This window comes from Labrus mixtus, chromosome 5 (genome assembly GCF_963584025.1).
Source record: "Labrus mixtus chromosome 5, fLabMix1.1, whole genome shotgun sequence".
In the NCBI taxonomy this organism is placed as follows: Eukaryota; Metazoa; Chordata; class Actinopteri; order Labriformes; family Labridae; genus Labrus; species Labrus mixtus.
Genome location: NC_083616.1, coordinates 16994229 through 17021525, shown reverse-complemented (window position 1 = coordinate 17021525; position 27297 = coordinate 16994229). Strand labels below are relative to the sequence as shown.

The 27297-nt window shown below is 38.4% G+C and overlaps 1 protein-coding gene across 3 annotated transcripts; it reads left to right on the top strand.

The window, feature by feature from the left end:
- Positions 1 to 382: 382 nt before the first annotated feature.
- Positions 383 to 27267, top strand: slc39a14 (solute carrier family 39 member 14). 3 transcript variants are annotated; one of them, XM_061038252.1, is made up of 9 exons: positions 383 to 619; positions 12428 to 12768; positions 15599 to 15767; positions 18876 to 19045; positions 20060 to 20182; positions 22447 to 22617; positions 22945 to 23176; positions 23381 to 23565; positions 24037 to 27267. In XM_061038252.1, exons 2-9 carry the CDS (start codon positions 12457 to 12459, stop codon positions 24187 to 24189), a joined length of 1515 nt encoding a protein of 504 aa, XP_060894235.1. In that variant the 5' UTR covers positions 383 to 619; positions 12428 to 12456; the 3' UTR covers positions 24190 to 27267. The 3 variants fall into 3 exon arrangements, with proteins under 3 accessions (XP_060894235.1, XP_060894234.1, XP_060894232.1); XM_061038251.1 differs by lacking the exons at positions 383 to 619; positions 18876 to 19045 and adding exons at positions 4531 to 4851; positions 17631 to 17800; XM_061038249.1 differs by lacking the exon at positions 383 to 619 and adding an exon at positions 4538 to 4851.
- Positions 27268 to 27297: the final 30 nt, after the last annotated feature.

The following is a 27297-nucleotide window of genomic DNA, read 5'->3' as shown; positions in this document are numbered from 1 at the left end:
GTTTATTTCACGTTATTCATGAGGCACGTTTGATTTCAAGTGAACTCAGTGTGCTTTATATTAAAGACACAAACTTAAAATGTATGCATGAGCATGACAACATCATGAACATAAATCTAAGAATCAAATAATAAGTCAAATGTAAAAGCGGAATGAATTAAGCATATAGCTTATAAAACATGAAACAAAGAGCAATACAAATGCAAAATATTGTAATCAATAGTACAGGAAACAGCAGAAATACTCAAGTTTATTTTTTACAGAGTATGTAGGCCTGCACCTCTGAGCTCTGTATTGCAGTACACAGTGCAGTACACAGTTTCCACCGCATGAGGGCGACACGGTCATTTTGAAAACGGATACCACCGTCGACGTCACTGCTGAAGATGACCCCTTCACATCCTCCACGCGCCGCTGCTGCTGCTGTGAGGTTTGTTTGAATGGGAGGACGACACGGGAGATAAAAACAACTCGTCAGTGTGTGAATGACTGAACCTGCCGGATACTATATACCGCTCATGTCTGACATCTACCTTCTCCTAATGTGACATCTCCGCTGAGTGGGAACCAGAACGGACGCTGTTGTTGAGGAGAGTTGACGTTCAAGCAGCATCACCGGGTAAGCTAACTCACACGGCTAATAACAAGCTCATTTACCTGACTATTCACAAGCTAGCCACTTTAACCAGCTCATACCTTACCAGCCTTGAATACGACTTTTTTTTTTATTCTTACACATTGAGGGTTTTCGGACCTGTTAGCTAAGCCGTCAAAGGTGCGTAGCTGAATGAAGGACTTGTGGTAGAAGCTAACCAAATGTGGCTATTCATCAAGGTAGACTTGATACACTTTTAGTTTTGTACATGAGACAATAAGTGGTGTAGGAATGGGGCGTGTGTGTGTAAACGTGTGCATGTGTTAAGGCTCGGGATACAAATTGTGGAATGCTGCCTATGAGCAATCTTAAAGTCATAGTAGCATCTAGGACTTCATGAGAGCTGTTCTTTTTTCTACTTGTAAATCATAATGAAACTGGAGTAATAAGCATAAGTGTGTGTGTGTGTGTGTGTGTGTGTGTGTGTGTGTGTGTGTGTGTGTGTGTGTGTGTGTGTGTGTGTGTCTGTGTGTGTGTGTGTGTCACAAACACGTCCTTATTTTCCAAACATCAAATCTGATTATATGAGCAAACATACAAAAAAATGCAAACCTGACTTTCTGTCATCAAATGAAAGCTTTATTCTTTTGATAAATACACTTATCTTGACATAACAAGCTTCTATTTTTTTAATCTATGTACAGACTGTCTAGATGTCTTTTGTAAAACATCTGAATCTCCTGCAGTAGGCTATGTGGAAATCATGGGGATTACCTTTGTGAATGACGGCATGGGGGAAAAAATCAAGTAAAAAAAAAATGTTGTGGCTCTAAGATATTGTCATTTCAGCCAAATAAACTTGATTTTCTAGTTTTTTTTAAATTACCGTAGTTGTAAATTCTTTTGGATTTCTATTGCAATTCCTGAGCTTATTTAACACTTTTGTAGTGGGACATTTCAGAGGTAAAGGTTTACTGTTAAGGATATCAGGATCCATATGATGGAACTTTGAGCTGTTTTGAAAATATCATCTTGAGAAGTTAAAATATTTTCAAGATCTGAAAGTTTGAAAAACATTGCACTTTGTTTTGCAGTGATTTTCATTTCTCAACCCCCATGAACTTTACCAATGTTTTCATGTTACTAGATGATTTTAATAAGTCGTAATTGACTGACAGAAAATAGTTTATGCTCTTTAATAGGATGAAGTATTTTATTTGACGATTAAAAGTGGGTAAAATCAATGGATGTGCTTGGCTGTCAAACCAATAAGATCCAAGAAGAAGGTGGCACCCATTGACATCAAGTAATAACAAATGTGTGCTTTGTGTACAGCTCTTGTTTGTTGATAAAACTGAAAAAGACCCCAAAAAAGTCTGTTTGAATTCCAGGTTTTTACACTATGAAATGGGTGAAAGTCAAAGGGGTTTGAAAACGTATGCAAGGCAATGCATGGTGGGAAGGTAGCTGTCCCCCACTGCACATTCAAAGCCATTCTTGCAACAGTAAGCTTAGTTATAAATACAATTTCCCTCTTCATTTTTTAAAACATTATTAATGTTTGTAATGCAAAGAAGCTTTATTATTTGGGCTTAGTGCACTAGTCTTGACATCACACATAACTCCAATACTTTTTTTTTCCACAGAATTTGCAATGATTTCTTTTACAAGTCGGGTTTAGTGCCAATAAGAATTTAGGGAAATTATTATTCTGCGTAAATCCTGAGCAATGCCTAGAGGGACAAAAGGGAAATGAGGTCAACATTCATATAAATATCTACAGCAATATAAATTGACTTTTTTATGTTGCAGCCAAAAGTAGAAATTGGTAATATTCTAAGGTTTTACATCACTTAAAATAACTATTGGAATTTTATTATTATATTTCTAGAGCTTATCAAACAAAGAACATGACTTTAAAGGGATACTATTTTAGAGGTAAAAGTATATAGTGGCAAATGTTCAACCAGAGTGAAAGTTGACTTTTTCTAGGTAGATTGTGAAGCAATTTTGCTCTGAAATGTGAAAACAAACCTAATCTCATGAAGAACTTAAAGTATTTGATATTGTTCATAATGTGGCCAACGGCCATGACAAAGTTAGAGTAGTTATCGTATTTTCATGGTTGTAAAAGTTTTAAAAACATGTGGAAAATTGTTTGATTGATATCCATATTCAACCATGAATATATTTGATTCTACTGAAATGTACAGGATGTTTGTTCAGATAGAAAACCCACTTTACTTTCTGTCCTTAACTTGTGTAATGAAAAGAGGGCTTTATTCTTTGGGATTTATTGATTAAACATGACATCACATGTTACTCATATTGTTAAACTATGTAGAGAATTAGCAGAGATTTACTTTACCCAACTGGTGTAAAGCCACGGAGAAGTCAAACCAATTGGCTGAAATGTGTGCAAATCTTGAGCAACACTTTATTGAAAAAGCAGGAACAAATAATCATAAGTAGATTTCTGGGATTAAAAATGTTACTCAAGGAGCCAAAAGTAAACTCAAATTGTATTTTAGGATATTTAATAAACTGTAATAACTTTTGGCATGTTAATATAATAATTCCAGGGCTTATGTAATGTAGAGTCTTGCCAACACTGGATAATGATGTAGATTTAAAAGTTCTCCAATTACAGATGTAGCAATCAATATGGAGAATGTTTGGACGTGAAGGAAGAAAAAAAAAAAACCGATGTAAATTGTGCACTACTGTCATCTTCGATTTGTAATGTCTTCTTAGGTGAAATCAAGCCTCAAATCTTGAAGGACAAAAATATAGTTCAGTACATGATCTGACAAAAATGTACTAGTAAGTGTAATTTGGAAAATACCAAAAATAGTGTTTTATTGTTGAAAATTGCAAACCATGGGCTGCCGGATAGCCAAGCGGTTATGTTGCACACCCCTTGTATGGAGGCTATAGTCCTCATCACAGCCGCCATGGGTTCAAATCCGCCCTCTGCTGCACGTCATCCCCCACTCTCTCCTCCCAACATTTCCTGTCTCTCTTTAGCTGTCCTATCTAATACAGGCAAAAAGGACCAAAAAATTACTTCAATTCAAACCATACTAATATTTATTTTAATCAGGCAATGTACAGTCTGTTCAGGAGGACCAGCCGACTGACTTTTCTGTCATAAAAGTGCGCAACGCAAAGAATGCATTATTCTTTGCGACCGACTGTTAATCATGGCATCACATGATCATAATTGATCAATGTACAGAATTTTCAGATTATTTTTTCACAAGACCGGTTTAGAGCTTATCATATAGAGTCTAATGATATGGGAAAGTGATTAAGAGGTAGAAGTTCACCAATATATGAGATATAGTGGACAGTTGGGAATTTAATAGTGTGCAAAAGTGTTTCTTTTTCATGGATCGGCTTATTTTTTTAAACTGCTATGACCATGAACATTTTGTCAGAGGGCTTCTGCTTAAATATAACCCCATTAAAGATCAGTCAGAGTGGTGAGCTCAGATGAGATGCTCTACTTCATGTGCTGCAGCAATATTCATGTCATTCAATTTTATGTTTAGCAGTTAACATATCATATTTTGAAATGATGTACACTGGTACTGATCTGTGATATGGCGGCTCATATCTGCCCAAAAATACCTGCCAGCTAATATATTGGTCAAAGTTCCAATTGTATGTCTGAATAAATAAATTATCTAAATGAATAACCACAAATTAAGTCAAGCAAAACTTTAACATTTCCTTTTCAAAATATGGTTGTTTTTTCTAAGCTTCCTGTTATAAAACAAGAAAAGTCTCTAAAAATGGTGCTATGCGGCTTTGCAATCCCTGACCTCTGAGCTGGCCCCTGTGTAAAAGTGAGGGGTGGAGCCAGATCAAGCCAAGTCACGTCTAAACCCTTTAATTTAAGGTGAATGATCCTTTGTAGCACACTCATGGTGAGTGGAGCACTTGGACAATGTGTTCGGTGAACCTACATGTTACCCACAGCCATCACGCTCTCATCTAATGACAGTCTCCGGTTGGTGATATCAGCTTGAGGACAGAGAGACACAGTAATTATGGGCCTTGGGTTAAGGTTTATGAGTCGATGCACAGCTTAACCCGCCCTTTGCAGTATATAAAGTGACCTGGCATGCAACAGATGATTGTGCAGACTTGAGAGGACAACGGAAGGCCGCTTTTGAGGAGCAAGCTGCTGCGAGGTTTTCTGTAAGAACTACTACAGGAAGTTGCTGTTTGTGCATCACCTTTCATGAAAGGTACTGTATGCTTTATGCTTTATGCTTTAGAGTTAGCAAGAGTTTTGGAAATTCTGCTCTGAAACTGACTGAAAGAGAAGCTTTAAGGAGCAGCAGAAGGAGTACTTAGCAGAACTGTTTCTGCTGCTGTCTGACTCTGAGCCAACAGGCAACATATGGCAGGCCTTGTTTCAGCACTTGTTTTGTAGCCAATAAGTTAATAGTGTTTGTAGTGACAGTGTTGCAGTATCTTTCAAGTTTTAATGGTGGATCATTGGACTAGTGACTAGATGTGTAATCATCATGATATAGACTGTTAACTTTCCTTTTTGTAGTTTGTAGTGAACATTTTATTGTTTATTGAAATAGACGATTTGTTTTTTCTGTTTTCTTCATGATAACAAATAATTTAAAGACCAGCAATGCCTCAATCCTATTGTGACAAAGACCATAGGTTATTTCAAGACACGGGCATTAAATCAAACAAACATGTCCCCAAAAGCAAATAAATGCTTATTTAACCTATACCTTATTTTAAAAGAAAAATGTTGAGTCAATTTGGGTTAGAAAAATATTCTGAGAAGAACCTTATCATATGACTTATCATATGACTTCAAATATGTTTAAGTGAGAACAGTTTTTAGCCATTACTCCAACCCTAAATCCAATTTTGATAGGGGGAAAAATCATTCTGTGGATTTATTTTATTACAGATAACTGTGATATGATTCCCATTTTGTGGGAAGGCCAAACCATCTTTGCTCAACAGATTTGAATTTTTACTTCAATATAGTTTCCAAGATTGATGGTGTTTGAAACCCATTTGCAGCTTCTCCACCTGGATATTGCATTTTTGCCATATATCAATTTAAAAGATATTTCTGCAGACCCAACATTCAGCCTTCCACATAAAGACATGCCTAATCTCAAAGGACAAGAAGTCATGACTAATTAGTAAAAATAGTTAATACAGTTGGGAAGAGGATGTGAACTGTAAATACAGAGAAAGGATAAGGGAGTAACTTGTTTAGCTCACCATCATTCCTAATTTATTTAAGAGGTGTGCATGTTTGATGTAGTTGCAGTTGTACCGGCACTTTAATTATTCCAGGGGAAAACAGGTAAAGTAAATCCTTGAAACAAAGACCTGTAGTCAGAAATCTTTCTGTTTCCAAGAAGTGTTTGAATCGGCAGAATCTCATGTTGGTAAACCCTGAGCTGTTCCTCTGTTAGATCTGTAGAGGTTTCCTTTCTTCTAAGTCAGCTTCAGAAACTGGTGATGACGACGGAAAAGTCTCACTGAGTTGTGTTTATACTCTACTGTGGTGTGTGAGGTTTGACAGTAGTGCTGATAACACAGGTTGACACCTGATGAAAAAGCTGGTAATCATCGTTTTTTGACTCCCAGTGCTCGGATTGCCTGGTGACAATAATGTTTAAGGTCAAAGAAATGTGTTTCTCTTTCCACTGTCTGTATTTTTAAGCCACTGCAAGGATATGAAACAATTGAAGACTAAATTTCTATATTTTTTAGTCGTTTGATTGTTAAAGGTATTTTAAGTTGTTTTAATGTCCACTTCGGCCTCCCCTGTGGATGATGCTGTACATCTTTTCTATTTGCTGATCCTACCCTTATTTGATCTTTGTAATCATCACTAATGAAAAGTTGCCATGCTTCATTTGAACTGTCTAACAGAATGCTGTTGAATGAAATATAAACAAAGGCCCTTCTGGTTTGCATGCTGTGTAATGCTACATTGAACACAGTTAAAAGCATTGTTGTATTTCTTAAGTCCTAGTCAATCTTCTCATTGATGGTGTGGTACAGTAAGTGTAATTTATCGATTGTTTATGGTTGTCTGGAATACAGGCATATGATTTTGTCAGTTTCTAATCCTATACTTGCTCAACAGATTTGAATTTTTACTTCAATATAGTTTCCAAGATTGATGGTGTTTGAAACCCATTTGCAGCTTCTCCACCTGGATATTGCATTTTTGCCATATATCAATTTAAAAGATATTTCTGCAGACCCAACATTCAGCCTTCCACATAAAGACATGCCTAATCTCAAAGGACAAGAAGTCATGACTAATTAGTAAAAATAGTTTCTACAGTTGGGAAGAGGATGTGAACTGTAAATACCGAGAAAGGATAAGGGAGTGACAAATGAAAAGAAGAAGTTTCTATCAGCCCAGTCATGACTTTGGTCATCTTCCAAAGCAGACAGTTAAGCTTTGAAGAAGTTGTTTAGCTCACCATCATTCCTAATTTATTTAAGAGGTGTGCATGTTTGTGGTAGTTGCAGTTGTACCGGCACTTTAATTATTCCAGGGGAAAACAGGTAAAGTAAATCCTTGAAACAAAGACCTGTAGTCAGAAATCTTTACTTCCTTGTGTTTCCAAGAAGTGTTTGAATTAGCAGAATCTCATGTTGGTAAACCCTGAGCTGTTCCTCTGTTAGAGCTGTAGCAGTTTCCTTTCTTCTAAGATTTTGTCAGTTTCTAATCCTATAAAAAAAAAAGTCAGAGGGCAAAATTAAGCAGGACAGAAAAGACAGACTAAAGATTTCCTGTCTTTCCTCCTTGCTCCTCTGCTTCTTCCCTTCATGTAAAACTCATACATCATGGCAAAGGCCTTAACTTCACTGTCTCTGCAGACTGTCTGTCTCCTCCCACCACCCTTGATCTCCACAGCTCCAAAAAGGCCTTGGACTCTTAACTGCATGGGCATAGTGATTCTGTGAGTGTGCCGCGACATCACTCTGACCTGACATGCTGACATTTAAAAGCAGCTTTTGCATTGTTTTGATTGGACGGCCTTCACAGTGAGACAAAGACAAAGGTCTGCCAGGGAAGAAGACTTTCTCTCTATCACTGTTCATTTTCACTCAGCTGTACCTTTATAGCACAAGAAGGACTATCTAGGGATGAGTGCATAGTGTCTGTAACTAGTCCTGGGCTAACATCACGGGTAACAAGATGGGTTACAGCAATATATCCCCAACTAGTTATCTTGTGTCATGCTGGATAGAGCACAGGAGATACTACAGTTTTTGTGAACAATTATAAATATTTTAGAGATTAAAATGTCAAACTTTTTATGAAACACATAACATAAAGAACTTGATATGTGATGAGTGTGTGTCTATGTGCATAAGGCATGCTATGTTAAGTGTGCAGATAAGCAGAGAAGTTAGAGGTCAGTGTATGACACTGTTAGTTTGAGAGGTTTGTTGAAGTTATATGATAAAAGAAGATACATAGGCTTCAAAAGCCGCCTATATAAATTGCAATAATTGTAGCCAATTGTAGCCACTGCTTAAATGTCATCATGAAAACAATAATGTGCTTATCTGTGTTTCTGCCTTTGACATGTGCATTTCTTTAACAATATTTCAACATAGTTCTACCTCAAATGTAAACAAGTTAAAAGGGCATACATTGTTTTTGTGCTGCTATTAGAAGTCATTCCTAGAAAGTTCCTCACACACCTAACCTGGCCTCTCCCTTCTCTCTCTCTCTCTAAATAAATAAATATAGAAGTGAAGAGAGATACCTCTGACTCCTTTAACGGCTTTTGAAAGGGAGAGACCTTAATGTGGTACATTTGCCAACTTCTGACCAGTATGACACGACACGATATGACACCAAACAACACGATACGTCAACACACTTTATTCTCTATTTAACTGTTTTCTGCCAGATGTCAACAGGACTTACCTGATTAAATAACAGGTCTGTGAATTAGCTGAAAACAGACAATCCCATTTTGCATTTTATAACAACAATGGCATGGTTATTACATTTGAAGATGATGTAACATCACACTTAATGAATTAGTTTACTGTGATTAAAGACCCCATGAAATTAAACTTTGTGAACTGCCAGGTGTGACGTATTTCCAACTCAGGATAGAACCAATCACAAGACAGAAGGCAGAACATAATGTTGGGATGAATAATTGGTCAAAACATTGTAAGCGCCTCTGAGTGCAGAATGAGTCATCAGAGTAAAAAAACATTTATTTTTTTGTAAAGTCAAAGGTAATACTATTTAAGTCCTTTTTATTTCCCCCAACAAATTGTTAGAAAATGGATCTTAAATTTGCAATCAAGTTGAACTGGAAAAATGTACTTTCAAAAATGGTCATTTAATTGTTACAGCACCTTTCTCCACTTCTACCTGTTTCACTAACAAAACTGCAACAGCTTGCAAGTGGGAGGTCAAAGGTCAGTTGAGCTCCTTCACACTTAACAAGATAGTGTCAGGCAAAAGTTAAAAAAAAAAAGAAGCTAAACATCTGATCTAAAAAGATTAATAAAGGAGTTATCCCTATTTTCTGTATCCAGTTTCCCCAGTTCTCCCCCAGGTGACCTTAGACAAGACTTCATTAGAGAAAGTACATGGGAAGATTTGTGAGAGGTAGTAAATCCTCAGGGAGGGGGTGACTTGCTGCAGAGATCTCTTCTCTTCTTTTTTTGCCTCCTTGAGTTTCAGAGATATGTAGAAAAAAAAAAAAGCTGTGGGCTGATCACAAATGGGAAATAAGAGGAATCGGGCAGATTGACCGTTTTAAAAGAAGAAAATCTGCTGAGCATTGCTGCACCTTTACCAATGTGCTCTACAAGAATATTATACCATATTTTCTTACAGCAGCACAGTAAAAGTTGTGCAAGGTGTTGACTGCTTAAGAGTGTGGTCTCTACCTCCAGGCCGTCCCAGCAGTTAGAAGAGCTTGTGGCATATTAGGCAATTATTTTCTGGTTTCTCTCAGTGACAGAAATGTGATCATACTGGCTGTCAGTGTCCTTTGTTTTTTCAGACTGCTTATATGAAGTTGACATTACTACTTAGTGTCACATGGACTACTGTTTTATATAGCCTTGAATTTGTTTTTTTTTTGGATGTTGACTTAGAGTCAGGAGTGGAGTGATTTGGAAAGGAAAGAAAGAAGAAAGCACTACTAACTTTGCATTAGTAGGTTCATGGTAACATACCCTTCTCTATTGTTTATTATTATCTAATTAACACCATAATTCATAAAGTTAATTAAGTAGTAAGTTAAGACTTCAAACTAGAACAGACCATATACTTATTGGGAAAAAATGTACAGCGCTTTTAAATTAAGGTAGAATAGGTTCATTGTGTAGTAGACTTCTTCACAACCATTCCTCCCCTTCTGGCCTTGAGAAAGAATTCATGTTTATGACACTTTTGCAGTGGCTTCTTCATTTTTTAGACCCAGGGGCTATGTTCATTTCTATACAAAATGTGTCCTCTACAGCATTGGAATTAGATTTTTTGCGACTGCATTATGTCTGCGTCATGTTCCACTGCCAGCTATAGCTAAGTGGCTTTCTCCTTTTTTATAGCTGAAAAACAATCAACAGGGAATGCTCATTGCAGTTTCAGGGAAAGAATGATGTGGTTTTGGCTCAGTGCTGGATTTTGAATCCTGAGATTGTTAGTTGAAGAAGTCAGGAAGTCTGAAAAGTTTAAGATCCCATTTCAGCTTACTTTTCCTCTTCTCTTCAACTTTTATTTTTTCCCCATCCTTTCCTCTTTCTTCCTTCCTTACCTTTGAGTTGTAAACCTGTTTTATTGCCCCCCTCCCCTCTCTATGCTCCTCCTCAGTTCACTGCACTCTTGAGGATTGTACTACTCTCTTCAAGAATGTCTTTTTCTTTGCTTGCCTTTTCCCGCGACTCCTTTCCTGCTCGTGGGTAACCTGTTAGCTTCCCTCCGCACGCTTGCAGCCTCGGGGCAGACCGACTTAAACTCAGCCACGTTACACACCAGCTATCATTAGATGCCTTGTGGAAAACGGTGAGCTTTTCTTTGAAAAATGAATGGGTCTGTGTTCAGCCCAGCCTTGCAGAGAACCTGTGGGTGGGGGGGGGGTTGCTGAAATGAATCAGTGCTCTGTGAGTTTGGGCTGGGGACAGGAACATTACAGCTGTGTGTGTAGATGCACCCTTAATGTAGTACAAATCCTAACACTGTCTCACCCACTCTGGCTGCTCTACATACATATTTTTTGGAATTCTTTTGTTTGTTGTGCAAGTTATAAGAAACCATAAAACAAAACAGCACATTTTAATAAAACTTTATATCATTCACTTTCAAAATAACTGATAGTAGATCAGGAGAGGGGGAAAAAAACACATTTTTAATATTGGTGCATATCAGAAAACAAATTTGCACTTCTTTGCCCCGATCTTCCTTTCACAATGAAACGGTTCATGTCTAGCTTTAGTTACGTGTTAGAGTAAACTCTTCCTGTTTTTTTGACACTCTTGTCACTGTGGCTGACTGACTGATTGCGTGGTGTGTCTGGTGGATACATGTGTGCTATAATTGTCTGTAATTAGTGTCTGTGTTTATCCCACTGGTTTCCTGTTCTCTCTGTGTTTTGTGGGGCCTTTGGGTCCACTTGTTTCGTGCTTCACTGGCAGTTAAGATTGACTTCTGATGTACCGAACAATTAGTTATTCACTTACCTACAGCTGCACCATGCAAGAGAAACTCTTTTCTCACAATGATTTGATATTAATCCTGGATTTTGCTCGTCTTGGAACATAAAAACACTTCCCATTCTGTCAAGAAAACTAAGGTAAAATAAAGAAAATGGATGAGGGATTTTCTGCAGATTTTCTGCTAGAATTGCATTGGAGGCAGGGGACTGTACTTTTTGTTATGGGTTTTCAAAGATATTGGTATGGGACTGGGAGTGAGCAAAAAATGACAGTATGAAATGCAGAGAAAGTAAAATGAGACTAAATACATTTATATAGCGGGGTAAACAATGCATCCTTTCATGTGCTGTAAAACTCTTACTGTCTACAGGTTTTTGGATTGAGAAAATCACATACACATGCAGCAGATTTATATTTGTACATTTGGCAAAACTTAAACCTAATGTGAGGGGATTTTAAAGGGTTATGAAATAGTCTTAAAGAAATACAAATTCCCCCTGTTTGACCTGCAGAAGCAAACATACCAGCAGCTACAAGATTGATTAATTGTTAGTTATTTTGAATTCCTCTCTTTGCTACTGTATGATGTAGAGATTACTGCTCTTAGACCAAAAATCAAAAGCTTTGTTTCCATTTCCACTGCTGAAGGTCCGTTGTGAGAAATCCATTCACCAGTTAGATGGAAGCAGGATGAGATATGTAAACAAAAATATAAAGGAAAGGATCAACAAGAAAGATAAGACTCTCGCTTTCTCCTCAGGGGACGCAGAAAAACTGAAAAAAAAAGAAAGAAAGTTGCCCACAGTTTCCCTAATGATCAACAGTCAGTTGTGATTTAAAAAAAATCGATATAATGCGCTGAATTTTTTGTCAAAGACTATAGAAGTGACTTTTCAACTAATATCTTTTACAACCCTCTGTCTTTGCATGAAGGAATCTCAACTGTTTCTTTGCCAGGTCAAACAAAGCTCTTTATTTTTAGTCAAATATTTATTTTCACTTGTTAACCAGTTTGTTTCATTTCTTGGCGCTTGCAGCCAACAGTAAGAAATATCTCAAGTTGAAAGTTTAGTTTAAGTGTTCATCTTCTTCTCCTTTGTGCACCCCCTCCCCCCACAGGTTATTGTCCTCCAGCTTGTGAAGACGCCATGCTTCTCTGGCCCCCTCATGGCCGTGTCACTATGACGATCACCCTCCTCAAGCAGATCTTGGTTCTGGCTGTGCTTCTCTGCGCCCTCGGTCCAGCGACAGGTCAGGGCTTAACTGAGACTCAGTCCGCATCCCAGGTGCTGCAGGACCTGCTGACTCGCTATGGAGACAACGTCACCATCACGGTGCCCCAGCTGCGGTCTCTGCTGGCCCACCTCAGCCGAGATCAGGTTGAAGGTGGAGGAGAAGGAGAAGGCCACAATATGGCAGAGTCACCAACCACAACACCTCTCAAAACCAACCATTCAAAGGTAAGAGCCAAAACTTGCTTTTAGTTAGATTTTTTTTTTAAATGAGAGACTGTTCCATAATAATTAAGATGACAGTTATAATATCTGTGCACATGAAGCAGTCATTTTAGAATTACTGTACATAAATCTACAAATGTAAACAAGGAAAAAGCTACCAACAATAAAGCAATCAAACTTTATTTATATATCACCTTTCAGACAAATTCAATTGCAGTTCAAATTGCTTTACAAAAGAGTGAAATAGTGAGTGACAAAAGGTAGTCTGTTAAAAATGATTGAGTTATTAATGCACATTAATAAGAAGTTAATTAAAGAACAAAAAATAAAGATGGATGATAAGAAAAACAAGATACAAGAAATGAGCCATAATAAGGTTTTGGCACAGTTCCTAATCCAAAAGTATAGAAAAAACCATTACTTGAAAAAATGTCACTTTATTTGGGCTCACACTGATTATGTGTTAGTCAAGGCTAATAGGGGCTTTTCTGAAGACTCATTCCAATGTTACTATGTAATGTTTTTATTTACCTTTACATTATTGGATCTTAGAGTATTGAACAATTAGTTCAATTGAGGATTTACATTTGTGAAATAATTGCTGATATTAAGTTTGCATTTCGGGGGGGTTGAGCTTGGACTTTTATTTTGAAATTGAGAATTTTAATTGGTGACACAATCATAAGAAAAGTCAAACATCAGCTAAAGGCCGTTTTTACAACAAGTATAAGCATTCCACTGTTCATTACTGTCACCATCAGCTGACTTTCAGCAGATTCAGCAAATCTGACAATTTCACTTTCGTAGTTTTCACTAGTAGTTCACTGGAGTTCAGTAATGGATCTGTTTTTGTTGGCGGTTGTTCAGCTTTGCCAGATGCTGTTTGTTTCTGTAATAACATGACACTAGCGAAACGTGTTATCAGCCATCAGAAAGGATTGTTTTAAAATTTGGTATATAAAAAAGAAATCAAGCCTGCACACTTCCATGCCTCCAAATAACTTTCAGCTTTAAAACCATAAATGCATTCTCAAGTCACATTTCCATAGATATTGTCATGAACAAGTTGTCAACTATGCAGCATAAAGCTGTCTTAAAACAACAATTATGTTGGTTTAAATATCTAATTGAGGGACAATACAATACAAAAGTTGTCAATGTGTCACACCTAGAAGGGAGGTGTGGCTGAACATCAGGCAGAACCTGAAAAAAAGTATTAACCTAAAGCAATAAAGCAACTTTGGTAGATCACCAAATATAATTTGACAGCATGGAAAAGTTGACCTGATCATGTCCACTTTACGTTCTGTTATCTCAATAACTATTCTCTACCAGCAAAAGAGTCCTGTAGGTGCGCCAGGTAAGCCCTAATGTGAAGTCTTTTGGAGGGTAAATCTTGAAGAAGCAGGAGCCACTGGTGCCACATGGCTGAAATGTTTCACATATTTCCCATGCTTTGTGTCCTGTGCAATTGACTCACTAGCTGATCTGCCTTTGAATAGATTAACCTGAGTGAGCGGTCCAAAGGTTTAAGCTCTTCTGTGAAAATCAAATAGAACAATAGGCTGATAGTCACTGATAGTTCAGATGCTGGACTTTCATGCTGCTTTGTGGTTTCTTTCTTTACCTGTTTGGATCTGAAAATAGAATCAGGATGAGTCAGTCTTTTGTGTTTGTGTGTCTCAATGAATGAACAAAGGAAGAACTGCAACCTCTGGCCTTTAACTGTGACTACACTCTCTAATTAGTGACGTATAGACATGTGTGCGCAACAATGTGTACTACCCGTTTTAACACGTTTTAGAGACTCATATTGCTACACGTGGAATTCCAATATTCTCACTTTTACATTTGAAAGAATGAGAAGTTTAAATAAGTATTGAATACATTACATGTGTTATTTTCTAAATAAATCAATATGTTGTTTTATCAGTAGATAGAAAAGGTGAAAAGATCAATCAGTGTTTCCAAAAGCCTGCTATAATGTCCTTAAAAGTTTTCTTTTTTCCACAACCCAAAGACATTCATTTTACTTACAGTCACTGTCACAATATTCACATTAAGAAACTGGAATCAGAGAACTTTGGCTTTTTCTTTTCTTCATATAAAATAACTCATAGTAATATTTCTATTACCAAAGTGCTTTTTCAAAGGGGGAAAATTCACTTTATTATGTGCTAAATCCTTCTCAACGGCTGACTGTCATTATTTGTCCTTGAAGATTGAATTCCATCTGGCCTCTGTGTCCCAATATAGACGTGTCAAATTTAATGTAGATACAGTTTCTCTTGACTTTTAGATGTGACTTTTCAGGTTTCATATTTCAGACAAATGAATTTCAGGAGTTGTCCTTGTGACATCTGTCAGAACTCTACATTGACATTTAACATTTCAGTATACTTTTTAATTCTACTAAAAATCCTGTGTTTAAAACACTGATACATCAAATTCTCACATTTGATATGATTAACCTGATGTTTGGGGTCTCTTAAAATTCTCTAAAAAATAATACATTTTCTGAGTTTTCCGATTGGTCTCTGACTAATTTAGTGATTGCGGAATCGGTTCTGTAGTGAAAAGACTTTGTTTGACACAGTTTAAAAGAGCTGCTTAATATTGCTTGCTGGTTTCTGTGGCGCGATATGTTCTCCCCCAATAGAAATGCTGTTTAACTGGTTTCTTCACAGTTAGGATGCGATTCTTGGATAAATACTCAAACAATGGAATTCACCACATGAACATTTTCATCTTTATCGTATGTTTTTTCTGCCTATTTACAACTTTTTTTTTTTTGCGACTCAACTGATGTATTTCCATGTTTTCATTCCTGCAGTGTTTGCCTGCAGACACGTTAGCTATGTACAGCATCAGTGAGCAGTCACAGCTGGATGGACAGGGCCTACAGAAGCTGTGTCCCACCATGCTGCAGCAGCTGGATGCAGGCACCTGCAGGGCACATAAAGAGGAGGAGCTGGCCTCCCCCAGGCCCTCAGACGTCGAAGGTGAGCACTGAATAGTTACTGAGCATAACTAGGCCCTTTGTAACTGTTTGTCTATTGTGGAGTCACAGTCAATAATGGGAGATTTACCTCTTCATCATCATTGTCTTTTCACTGTACGGATACTTTGTGAATACAGTAGAATAATGATTGTTGTGTTTTTCTTATATTCTCTTTATTACTCTTTTGTGATATAATTCTGTTTATCTTTCTACAGCTTCCCTTTTGTCAGTTGTTTTTCTTTAAGTAGTTTTTACTAGTTTTTGTCAGTTCTATCTTCTCTCTTACAACTATATCTTCTGTTCAAAATATATTCAGTGAAAAGACTAAAGCAGTGAAACCTTGAAAACACATTTTTGGATTTGATCTGAGCTCCAAATGTGTGTTATTTGTTGCCTAGCGATGGTGATATCACAATTTTCCCAAAGGAGATGAAAGCCAAAATAAGCATGCACACAGATAGCCAAGTCTCAGATTGCATATCTCAGTATGGCTTAAACACATCCTTCAGATTGTAAAATCCTGCCTCAATCAACATCCCTAGTACATAGCAGAGATCTCTTCCAGGTCAAACAGAACAGCCGGCCAGCTACAAACTGCTCCTTGTCTTCATCTGCTGAGCCGCTGTAACTCCAAACATACTGCCCATTATACACACCCACTTAGACGCCCTGGAAGTAGTTTTGGCATCTGCACTCGATGTGACATTCCCAAAAATGTGGAGTGAAGCTTTTGATTTGAGTATTTTAAATTTGCCACTGGTACAGAAACCTTGATAATGACAAAGTTGGAGAATGGGTCAACATGATGTGGGAGTTTTTTTTCCCCCCCCAAGTCTGCAGCACACTGCTCACAACATGATGCCAGAAAGCACTGAGCAGCAATGTTTCTGGATCGTTCGTCCTACTTATTACTCTGAGAAAAATAACAACACTTATGTAGACTCTGCTTGACATTATGTTCTACAATAGAACAACAGTTAGTCATGAAACACAGCAAGCAGGTCCTTTGTTTGAATCCATGCTCTCCCGGGCTTGTTCAGGTTTCCTCCAGTTGTTCTGGTTTCCCTCCGCATCAGAAACATTATTCTCCTTTTTAAAGCACGGTCTTTGTTGGTGCACTTTGGCTGCCTACTGCCTCTAACACAGGTGGGACAAATCCAGTGAATACGGTTCTCAACAGATATCGTTAAAGACCAACTTAACTTATGTAGCCATGCTGAGCTCTTGCTTTGGCTCCCCCTCTCCACGGTCAAATGTGTTATCCTTTTACCATTCGCTGATACGCCCTCAGCTCGTCTCAACCTTGCCTCCCCGCCTAAGGGCAGCTTATTTTGGCTCGTGAGCCGTTTTCTTTGCAGGGACTGTAGAGATCTGCAAGCAGCAGGGAGGCAGATGCCAAAGAAGTTCATCCCCACTGCAGATCTCTCTGACTTATACATCTTTGTCTGTTCTTTTTATTTAAGGTTGATGCTTTTGTGACTTTTCTTTAAATACCTTTTTAATCAAATCCAGGATTCTATCCAACACATCTCCGGTCCTGTTGAAGACAAACCTATCCGTCCCCTCACCAGCTACTTCCAAACTGTTTTAAAGTTATTACAGCTGATTTTGTAGTATCATCCTTTTAATAGTACTACTCATGCACTTCATGCCCAGCAGCTGTCTTGAGATAGGTAGTAAAAAAAAAAAGCAGTTCCTGGCTAATATAACACCATGATTGTATTCAGAAGACAAATGCTTGTATGTTGTTGTTTTTAATGCTCAATCTGTATTCACAGCTCCATTTCCACATATGAAGCATGGCAGTTTGTTTTAATGTTCCACCTTTCTCCTCCATGCCCTCACCTGTCACTCAAACCACCAGTGTGGGGCTTTTCTTTCCTGAGTGTGAGTGTGATCAATGCCTTCGCCCTCACCGGAGTCTTCATCGTGCCTCTCATGAGGACGCGCTTCATGAAGCACATACTCGTCTTTTTCATCGCTCTTGCCATTGGCACACTGTTCTCCTCTGCCGTCCTGCAGCTCCTGCCAGAGGTTTGCCATCCACCCATCCATCCCGACACCTTTCCGTCTACACCTTATTCACAGCCCATAAAACTTTTGTTTTTGCTTCCCATGAAACAAACACAAAAATTCAATTTAGTTCACTGCAGTGCTGCATGGCTGTTTATAAAACGAGTGCACCTTTGGCCCAGAGCTCCTTTGTCTGTCATGTGGTCATATCTATATCCTCTGCTTCCTGCCTTTGTTTCCTCGCAGTGTTTTTTCCAGCTCCAATAAGCACTGTGGAAGGCTCTTTCGTTTTCCTCTACCCTCACTGCATCACTAATCATCAAGGGGTGTGTTTGAGTTTTGTTTTTGAATCTGACCCTTCCTCAGAATTGAGATCTAGGCCAGTCATGTGGTTTTTCTTGGAGAAATCAGATCAGCTCTCTCTACTGCCATTGCAGCATATTAACAGCCAAATAGATTTAAAAACAGGTTTCCCCAATACTCCCTTATTTGTGAGAACAATTCTGTAAGACAATCCTTGAGAAGTAACGCACAGTGTCCTTCAAGCTGAAATGGGATCCCGTCTTAGCAGTGCTCCTTTTGCTACTGTTGGGCTATTTAAGGTTCACTAGCCCCCTTTTTTGTCTGCAGTGCACCCTGAGGCTAGGACAGTAGATGCACCTTAGTGGATGAGGACAAAGTGTTTGAATGTGTGTGTGTGTGTGTGTGTGTGTGTGTGTGTGTGTGTGTGTCTGTAATTGTATCTTCGCACTTCCTTCCCTGTTGAAAAGAAATGCATGGTGTCATTAGGCTGCTTCAAAAGACAGCAAACTATTATCTTCTTTGCAAATGAAAGGTGGTGTTACTTCTATTGATCAATGGACAAAAGGGTTGTTAGTGTCTTTTAAATTTCATTTTTTTTCTCAGGTTGATTTTTTTCAAATCCCTTTTCCCCCCTTTAGGGACATAAACGGGTTGGTGGTATCGAATGTTTTGTTCTTTACCTCACTGTGGTGATTAATCTGGTCAAATGACTTCCTAACTAACTACCTGCCTCTATGTTTTTTTTTCTCTCATCTTCCTCTTATCTTTTCTCTGCCTTCTCTCCGTTGATCAGTGTGGGGTTATGGGATCCTGTGTGTAACACTCATCTCTCTGTGTTCGCTGGTGGGGGCCAGCGTGGTGCCCTTCATGAGGAAAACCTTTTACAAGCGGCTGCTGCTCTTCTTCATAGCCCTGGCCATTGGCACGCTGTACTCCAACGCCCTGTTTCAGCTCATCCCAGAGGTAGTGTTGATGCTGCTGTGACTCACAGAGCCACAGCTGTGCAGGGCTGCTGAGCAAAAAAGAGGAATACTTGTTGCTGTGTTTGATTTGATTGGCTGGGTTTAGCATCAAACAAAATCTCCCCTCCTAACCACATTCCTAATATTATATTTTCCACATTTTAAACATTTATGTTAAAACTGAAAGAAAAGAAGATAGGAGTACTGTCATAAAGTAGGCTATGAAATGTTCTACTAATCTTAGGGTTATTTATCTATTGATCTCCTTAGGTTTCTGATTAAGATAACGTTCGATAAGCAACGTTTTATTAAAGAGAGCTTCAGTGTATGTCAACACACGGACTAAAGTTAAAAGTCAGAGTGTATTCCCATACAGTCATTTGTCTGTCTAGACAGCATTTAAAAGACAAACTGCTCACACCCATCAGGCTAGCTTTACATCAGTTTTGTAAGTCATTGCATCATTTCTGGTGGGTTGAATCGTGAAAAAAGAAAACACCTCTCAACTGAAGTGTTCATTCATTCATGAAGTTTGACGTGAGTCGACTACGTCCATGATGCAGTTCTTCCATTAGAACGGGGAGTGCTCTGAAATATCTCAAAATCACGTCAGCTCAGTTGGTGGTTGCTGTTCAGTTTTTCATTGGAAAATAATAAAACTGTCCAAAGACATTTAGCTGGGTGACATTTTCAGAAGAGATAAACATGCTTTTATAAGAGCAGCTCACTGTGAAAGCAAATCAAAACACAGCAAAATGTTTTCTTTCTCTTGTTTTTAGACAGCTGACTGCACAGCCTTGACCCACATAGATTTCAAAACAAACGGCTCAACAATCACTTATTTTTCACTCTCAAAACCACATGCTAAATGTTTCTCTTACAATTGCCAATTGATAAAATTACACCTCCTTTTTAAAACCTATGAACTTTGTTTAATGTATGTCAGTAATGATGTAATAAGAGCTAGTTTGAGTTTTCGTCAGATGCTGACATCATCTTATTTTCTCAATCGTAGGCCTTTGGTTTTGACCCCATGGTGGATTTCTACATGTCCAAGTCAGCTGTGGTGTTTGCAGGATTTTACCTCTTCTTCTTTACCGAAAAAGTCCTCCGAGTGCTTCTCAAACAGAAAGACCAGGTGAGTACACTGCGAGAAGGAAATGATATTGACAGTTAAATGTTTAGATACATGTAAAGGGGAAATGGCAAACTGCTGGGATCAACAAGCATATCCGTATCAGTTCAATTAAATCAGATAAAAATCTTTGTTTTATGTCTGTGGGACTTCAATTACAATTTGTCAAACAATAGAAGTTCTTTTACCTGTCCCCACAAGGTTGTTCATGTTGACCCTACTTTGTTGTTTCATCCTTCAGTGTTTGTTAAGGATATCGTAACAAGCCAACCTTTTATCAGGAAGTGTTCCATTTACTTAGATTATGAGAGCAATCAGCATCACCATGACGCACAATGAAATAGTTCTGTCATGTAGTATTTGTACTTCCGTGGCAGGTTTAGTAAGTTGGACAAAACGTTGAGACGGGAGGCCCCACATCTGGTGTGTCAGGTTCACAGTTGTGCCCTCAGGAGTTTACTAGAAGTCATTCTTCACTTCACCATTCCTGAAAAGTCAACAGATGGACCAAAAATATTTAACTTTGCAGAGCAATACATCTGCAGCGTTTAGTGTTTGTCATCCATGAGCAAAAATGTTACTCTGCCACGGGGCACCAGGCAAGGACCCCCACTCCTCCCCTATGTAAATATAATATCCGTAAAGAAACAGGAACTGAAGCCATATTAGTGTGAAAACAATGGAGGATTCAATTGAGTCATCAAGCACATATGCTGATTATGAACAGTGTCCAGCTACTCATGCTATTCTTTTTTGTATTTTTATACTTTTTTCTGTTTTCTGGACAAATTAAGGATTGACTTGTCCTCATTCTATTTTTTAAATATTCAGCTGAATTTATTTAAAAACCCAAATTAAGAGAGCTTTATTGCTAAATGAATGTTATCCTTACCTTACCTTACCTAAGTGTTATCCACCTAATCATTTAGCAAAAGAAGGCCAAAGACATGGCTTGCTGGCTGTCTCAGTTGTCATTATGACTTTACAAAAAATTGGTGATGTTTCATATATGTTTTAAATTATAGTCGATAGAAATGTTGATCTTTTTGCTCATTTCTGGACAGCGAGATGTTTTCCTACTCCTCCCTTTATAAGAGTATTGAACTCTAGACTGTGTGGCGATGTGGTTAGTGGGCATGTGGTTGTTTTTTTTTAAGTTCTCTATTCAGGATTGACTGCGTGCTGTTCCAATGTGTCTGGTTTTTGGCACCTGGCCGTTTGGCAGCTGTGTTTTAGCTGCATATTTGCGTGAGTGCAGTATCATTGTATGTAGCACTTGTTATAAAAGGTTTCCATGGCTGCAATATGAATCTGTTGGTCACTTGTTAAATGGATGTCACTGTTCCAACTTTGCAGATTTTCTCTTATTTAATAAATTCTAAAAAAAAAAAAAAAAAAAAAAAAAGCTTGATTGAAATTCTAACCTGCACGTGTTCATACAGCTTTTCAGTGCTGCTGAATTCTCTAAAAGCCTCGGGGAATTCAAGCAGGGTGATTTGGGAACAGTTGCTCCACCTTGTGGTTACGATACTTGGAGCCATATGGTCCAGCCAGGCTGCTTAACAGCTCACACTACGAGCTGTTGATCCTATTACACAAGTTCTCTGACCCGGATTGCCACCTGCAGCGCTGCTTTCAGGCTTTTCATTTTGTTGCAAAAATGAACAATTCCACATCTGTCACTAGCAATTATTTTTGATATACAGAGGACTATTGTAGTGTTTGATGGAGAGGGGACACAGAACAGTAACAAAACAACCACTGTCCTTGTAGAACTCTTAATCTCCAGGTTTAGTGTTTGTTTTTAACAGTTCATCCTCAGAGTAAATGCAGCCTGAGAGGCTCCTGCGTAGGGCAACATGATTCAAGAGAATGCTTTGATGTAACCTTATTATTGAGTGTTTTGGTGTGTGTTAGTTATGATTAGATTTTGGTATCAGCACATTTTTTAAAGTTTTTACTGAGTGTCTTTGTTTTTGTGTTCAGAGCACAGAGTCACAAATGTGTCTTGAGCAGGATAATAGTTTGACTCAGAATCAAGTTCAAATCAAAAGTCTGATCAATGCTTATAGAAACAGTATCTAACTGGATTGTTAAACTGTTGTGTTCATCGTGGATGCGACAAAAACAACACGTCAGTGTGTCTAGTGTGTCAGCTTCTGTATATGGGTTACAAGTTTACTGGTTGAACTCAAACAGCACCCATGTCTTGTAGTTTTTCATTTTCTGTTCAACATTAGTTATTGACCATGATCTCTGTGTCTCAGGGCCACGGACACAGTCATTACTCTGGATCAGATCAGTACTCGAAATCTGACGGGGATGTGGAAAGCGTGGAGAAGGAGAAGCTGCAGCAGAACGGAGCCCCCGGTCTGGCTCTGGGCAAGGTGGACTTAGGAGAGGGAGAGCTCATGCTGAGTCCTGCACAGACACCAGAGGTAAGACAGGGAGAGACTACAACCTGTTTTTTTTTCTTTTTTTCTTTTTGTAATTTTCCTTTTTTAATTATATTACCAAAGTAATTCGATTTTAAAAGTGAAATAAAGACTTTCCTATAAAGCGGTGAAGTCCATCAGCCCCTCTGGTCAGAAGAAGCTTATTTTTTAACCACTCTTATCTATCAGCATATTAAACCTGTTTCATAAAAAAAATCATCATATACTGTTAGCTTCAAAATCTGGATCTGAAGCATTTTCTTTGCCTTATTTCATAAACATAACCTTGTTTATAATTTGTTATTAAATTCTGGTGGGTTTCACACTCAGGACTCTCAGAGCCCTGACAGCGGCGGTCGCTCTGGCAACAGGGGTGGCTGCTATTGGTTGAAGGGGACAGCTTACTCTGACATCGGCACGCTGGCCTGGATGATCACATTGAGCGATGGCCTGCACAACTTCATTGACGGCTTGGCTATTGGAGCGTCCTTCACCGCCTCGGTCTTCCAGGGCGTCAGCACCTCTGTGGCCATCTTGTGTGAGGAGTTTCCACACGAGCTGGGTTAGTCAGGATTTTCAATCTGTAAAATGATATATTTTTTTATATTTCCTCCGAAACACAACCTAACACGAATACAAACTTTCCAAAACTATAACATTGGTGCTTTGAACAAAAAATGCACCAACAGATTTAGAAACATTTTCTTGTCTTCATGCATCTCTCTCTCTCTCTCTCTCTCTCTCTCTCTCTCTCTCTTGTCACCAGGTGATTTTGTGATCCTACTCAATGCCGGCATGAGCATACAGCAGGCTCTGTTCTTCAACTTCCTGTCAGCTTGTTGCTGTTATCTGGGAATGGGCTTCGGCATCCTGGCCGGCAACAGCTTCTCTCCCAACTGGATCTTTGCTCTGGCAGGAGGCATGTTCCTCTACATCGCTCTGGCAGACATGGTCAGTGTTTTGGGGGAAGGGATGTGGTGCACATGCGGACAGGGTGGATCTGTTTTTATAAGAGTTCTTAAAGGACAATAAGATAAGAGTTCTTTATCAGAAATCATCACTTTAATTTAATTTACTGGAAAAAGACATTTGTATTTTAACAAAGGTAAACAAGCAATTTTCTTCTTTACTAGCTCCTGCTAAGTTAACACTTATAGAAAAAATGAATATAGTTAATTAATATGCTGTAGTTTTAACTTTACAAATTTGCAACCCCATGATATCTTTTGTTAACCCCTCTTTGCCTGGTAATTGCCCCCATTTTTAAGGTCCATCAACACACTAAAAGTTTTCTTTACAAGTTCGTAGCTGTCAGTGGAGTGAGTCCTGCTGTAGCGTGAAACCATTTTCATGAGCGTCAGCGTTCCTAATCGTTTGACTAATCTCAAAAAGGTCCTTCTCTATCTGCTTTGTTGTTCTCAGTTCCCAGAGATGAACGAGGTGAGTCGTGAGGAAGAAGACGCCGGCGGCAGCAGCTTTCTCCTCACCTTCGCCATCCAGAACGCCGGCCTACTGACAGGCTTCGCCATCATGTTCTTCCTCACCACCTTCTCTGGACAGATCCAGCTGGTCTAGCAGCCGACTCCTCTGGACGAACAGCAGCGCTTACAAGTGTGACATGAAACTGACATGACAGCTGGTTTGTGCCAGTTTCAACTGACTACAAGTGGAGGGACAGATACAAGAACTATTTGTCTTTATTTTCCTCTCATTGTCTCAGTTTTCAGGATCTTTGGCGTTTGGGGAGTTTGGCTGCTGTGCGGCAGGTACGCACACTCCTTATCAAAAAAAATATTTGAGACGTTCATGTGCAGTTCCCAGATGCAGTAGATCCTGAGCAGTGGTTGTGGCAGCCTTCTTTACAACCTTTATAAATCCCTTTTCTGCTTAGTTACAGTAACAGAAATATCTCCTAAAGCAGGAATCATTCAGTCAAAAGAGACGAGCTGCAGACGTGCAACACCAACCCAGTCACTGAAAATGTTCTCTGTTCTCCAGGCTTACAACTGCTCTCACGTTTTCTCTTCTCCTCACTGGACATCTTTTAGCCTCAACTGTTGACATTCAGTAGATCCAGATTAATTTCTGTCACTTACTCTCTTAGCGCTTCCTCAGTAGGTGGGAAAAGCACAATCAGGTTTTAGCAGCTGTATTATTAACATATTCTAGTCTTGATTCTTCTTCTCCAGACTTGAACCCTTCTCTTTCCTTCATTCATTTCACACCAAAAAAACAAATCTCTATGGACCTCAAGTGGAATTTTAAATCAAGTGTCAACTTCCAGCTGGACTTTGTTATGTGTGTTGATGTTATATTTTTGTAAAATGATCCTGTTTGAAGACCAAATATGGAGCGACCATGAAGAATAATGAAGGGCTACACGGTGGCATTTGGGTACACTTTGATTCTCCTCTATACGGATGTGTCTTTATCCTCAGCATGCTGTTCGAAAACAAACAAAACAAAGCTTAAGTCAGAAACTAAAAGTGAGGACAAGTCCAGAGTTTGATCTAAGCCTTTTTTCAGATAAGATGCAGCATCACTGAGCGTCCGCTATATTTACCTTCGGTGCCCTTCATTCATATAAATGATCTCTGGTCTTGGTTTACACCATTGACTATTTTCTCTTTTAATGTGTTTGAACGAAATACTGTAAATGTAATCTTCAAACATTCACACTTCACCTCCTGCTCTCTGTAATACCGATCATAGATATTTATAGATTTAAGTTAAATACTATATTAAGTTAGACTTTAATGACAAACCCTCTGAGTCTTTTTAAGTTTCACTGTAAGACCCAAAGGCTGTGGACAAGCTCTTCTCCGTGCTTACATGCATTTTTAATCGCGTGGTTTTCATGGTTGGCAGCAGCCTCTGTTCGTTCCTCTCATGATTTTTCGATTATTTCTAAATCCCGGTTCTAAGAGTAAATTTTTTTTTAGACCTGAAAATACCTCAACATCTTCAAAAGACATAGAAGTTCATTGAATAACACTGAGCGCTCTCTAAGGTGTTTCCTCAAACCTCAAAGACTCTTTTAACCATGTGGATGAAAAATATCTCTTCTCCTTTTCCAAGTCGCTGCGCTAACTTGGTGCCTGGATTAGGGCAAGGCTTCAAATTAAGAAACTTAAATATTGAAGTGTTGCAACAAGTCAATATTGATCCATTTACTGACCAATCGAATAGTTTGCTTAAAAGGCTAACAAAACATTTTGGGGGGGTTATTATGTTGGTCCAACTTCACCATTTACGTATACATGTATGGGGATGGGAAAATGTTTGATGATTGATTGTTTCATTCTTCATTCATTGATTTTTCTTTTGACTGTTTTTTGGTAATGAAATTGCTGTTGACTTTGAAACCTTACTTTTTCTGCTTTGAAAAAAAATGAAATTCATATTTATGATGTTCCAACACTTTGTCAGTATTTTGAAGGTTGTTGTCCTTTTCAACACAACACAGCCCCCGTGCACAGTGACATGTTTATAAAAAGGGTTCCTCTGTCTCTTAAAGAACCTGAAGCCACATTCAATCCCTGCAGTCAAATTTGAAAGTAAATTGAAGGCCTTAAACCGAGGGATTAGAGGCTTTATGGCTTTTTGAATAAGATCTTCAGCACTGATGTGTTAGGATATCTAGATACTGTCGACCATGTCTCCTTATTGGAGAACCTGTTAAAGAAGAAAAAGGTTCATGATCTGTAAAGTTTCATTTAAATCAAGTCAAACCAGTCCTATGACAGTCTGACAAACTGTAACAAAGGCGTTAAAGTCATTCCTTTCGCTGCTGCTTGCACCACCAATTAGTGCACGTTTCTGTTGATCCGTTTTACTGATATTTTACAGTTTGTACAATATGAAGAATTCTAAACTGTGGAAAGTCAGTACAAACTTAACTCCTGATTTAAAATGAGCGTCGAAGCTGTAGGTAATTATTTATTGGGGATAGAAAACTGGAAGCCTTGATGGTGACGTGTTGTATGGACAGACTATACAAATCAAAGTTGGCTGTTATTCCTTGACGGTTTAGGCAAGCCATTAACCCCATCACCATGAGGTATGATATAACTGCTGCTCGATGTGTATGATAAAATGGAGATTATTTATTGTTGTTTGAGCCATAAAATATTTATTTTATGCTTTACACCAAGAAACAGTGTTCAGTTTACTGTTACATTGAATGCCATGATAGAAAAGAGGATGTGTATCTTTTAATTTGTTTTAGTTTGAACACATGGGACGGGTGACAGAATACATATTAATCCTTTATTTCACTGCACATTCTATACCCAGAGCTTATATACACAGAGACACAACTTCTGCTCCATTATAACAAATTAAACATTGTTTCATTTTCACACAAAAAAAACGGTTAATCAAGGATTATGTTCAGGAGCACTCAGATGATAATACAGATTCATGAGTGCAGAACTACTGATTGAAACAAACGTGTCTTTTTCAACATCAATCAACCAACCAATGACTGAGTGTCTGGAGATTTGAATATCTTATGGATCTGCTGTTAGAATTTGTATTGCCCATTTTGAGAAAAACATGTACCTACTGTAATGTATTGGAATCATCATCAGCCTTCTCTGTGTGTCATGGGAGTCTTGTTTTTTTTTTTTATAAAACATCCTTTTCCAAGAAGATCGAGTGTCATGTGTGGTCATTGATTGA

Excerpts from the sequence above, each read along its gene's own strand:
- slc39a14 (XM_061038251.1), top strand. Across the intron at positions 22,618-22,944 it reads GTCCTGCACAGACACCAGAG|GACTCTCAGAGCCCTGACAG; the intron begins GTAAGACAGGGA and ends TTTCACACTCAG. Across the intron at positions 23,566-24,036 it reads ACATCGCTCTGGCAGACATG|TTCCCAGAGATGAACGAGGT; the intron begins GTCAGTGTTTTG and ends TGTTGTTCTCAG.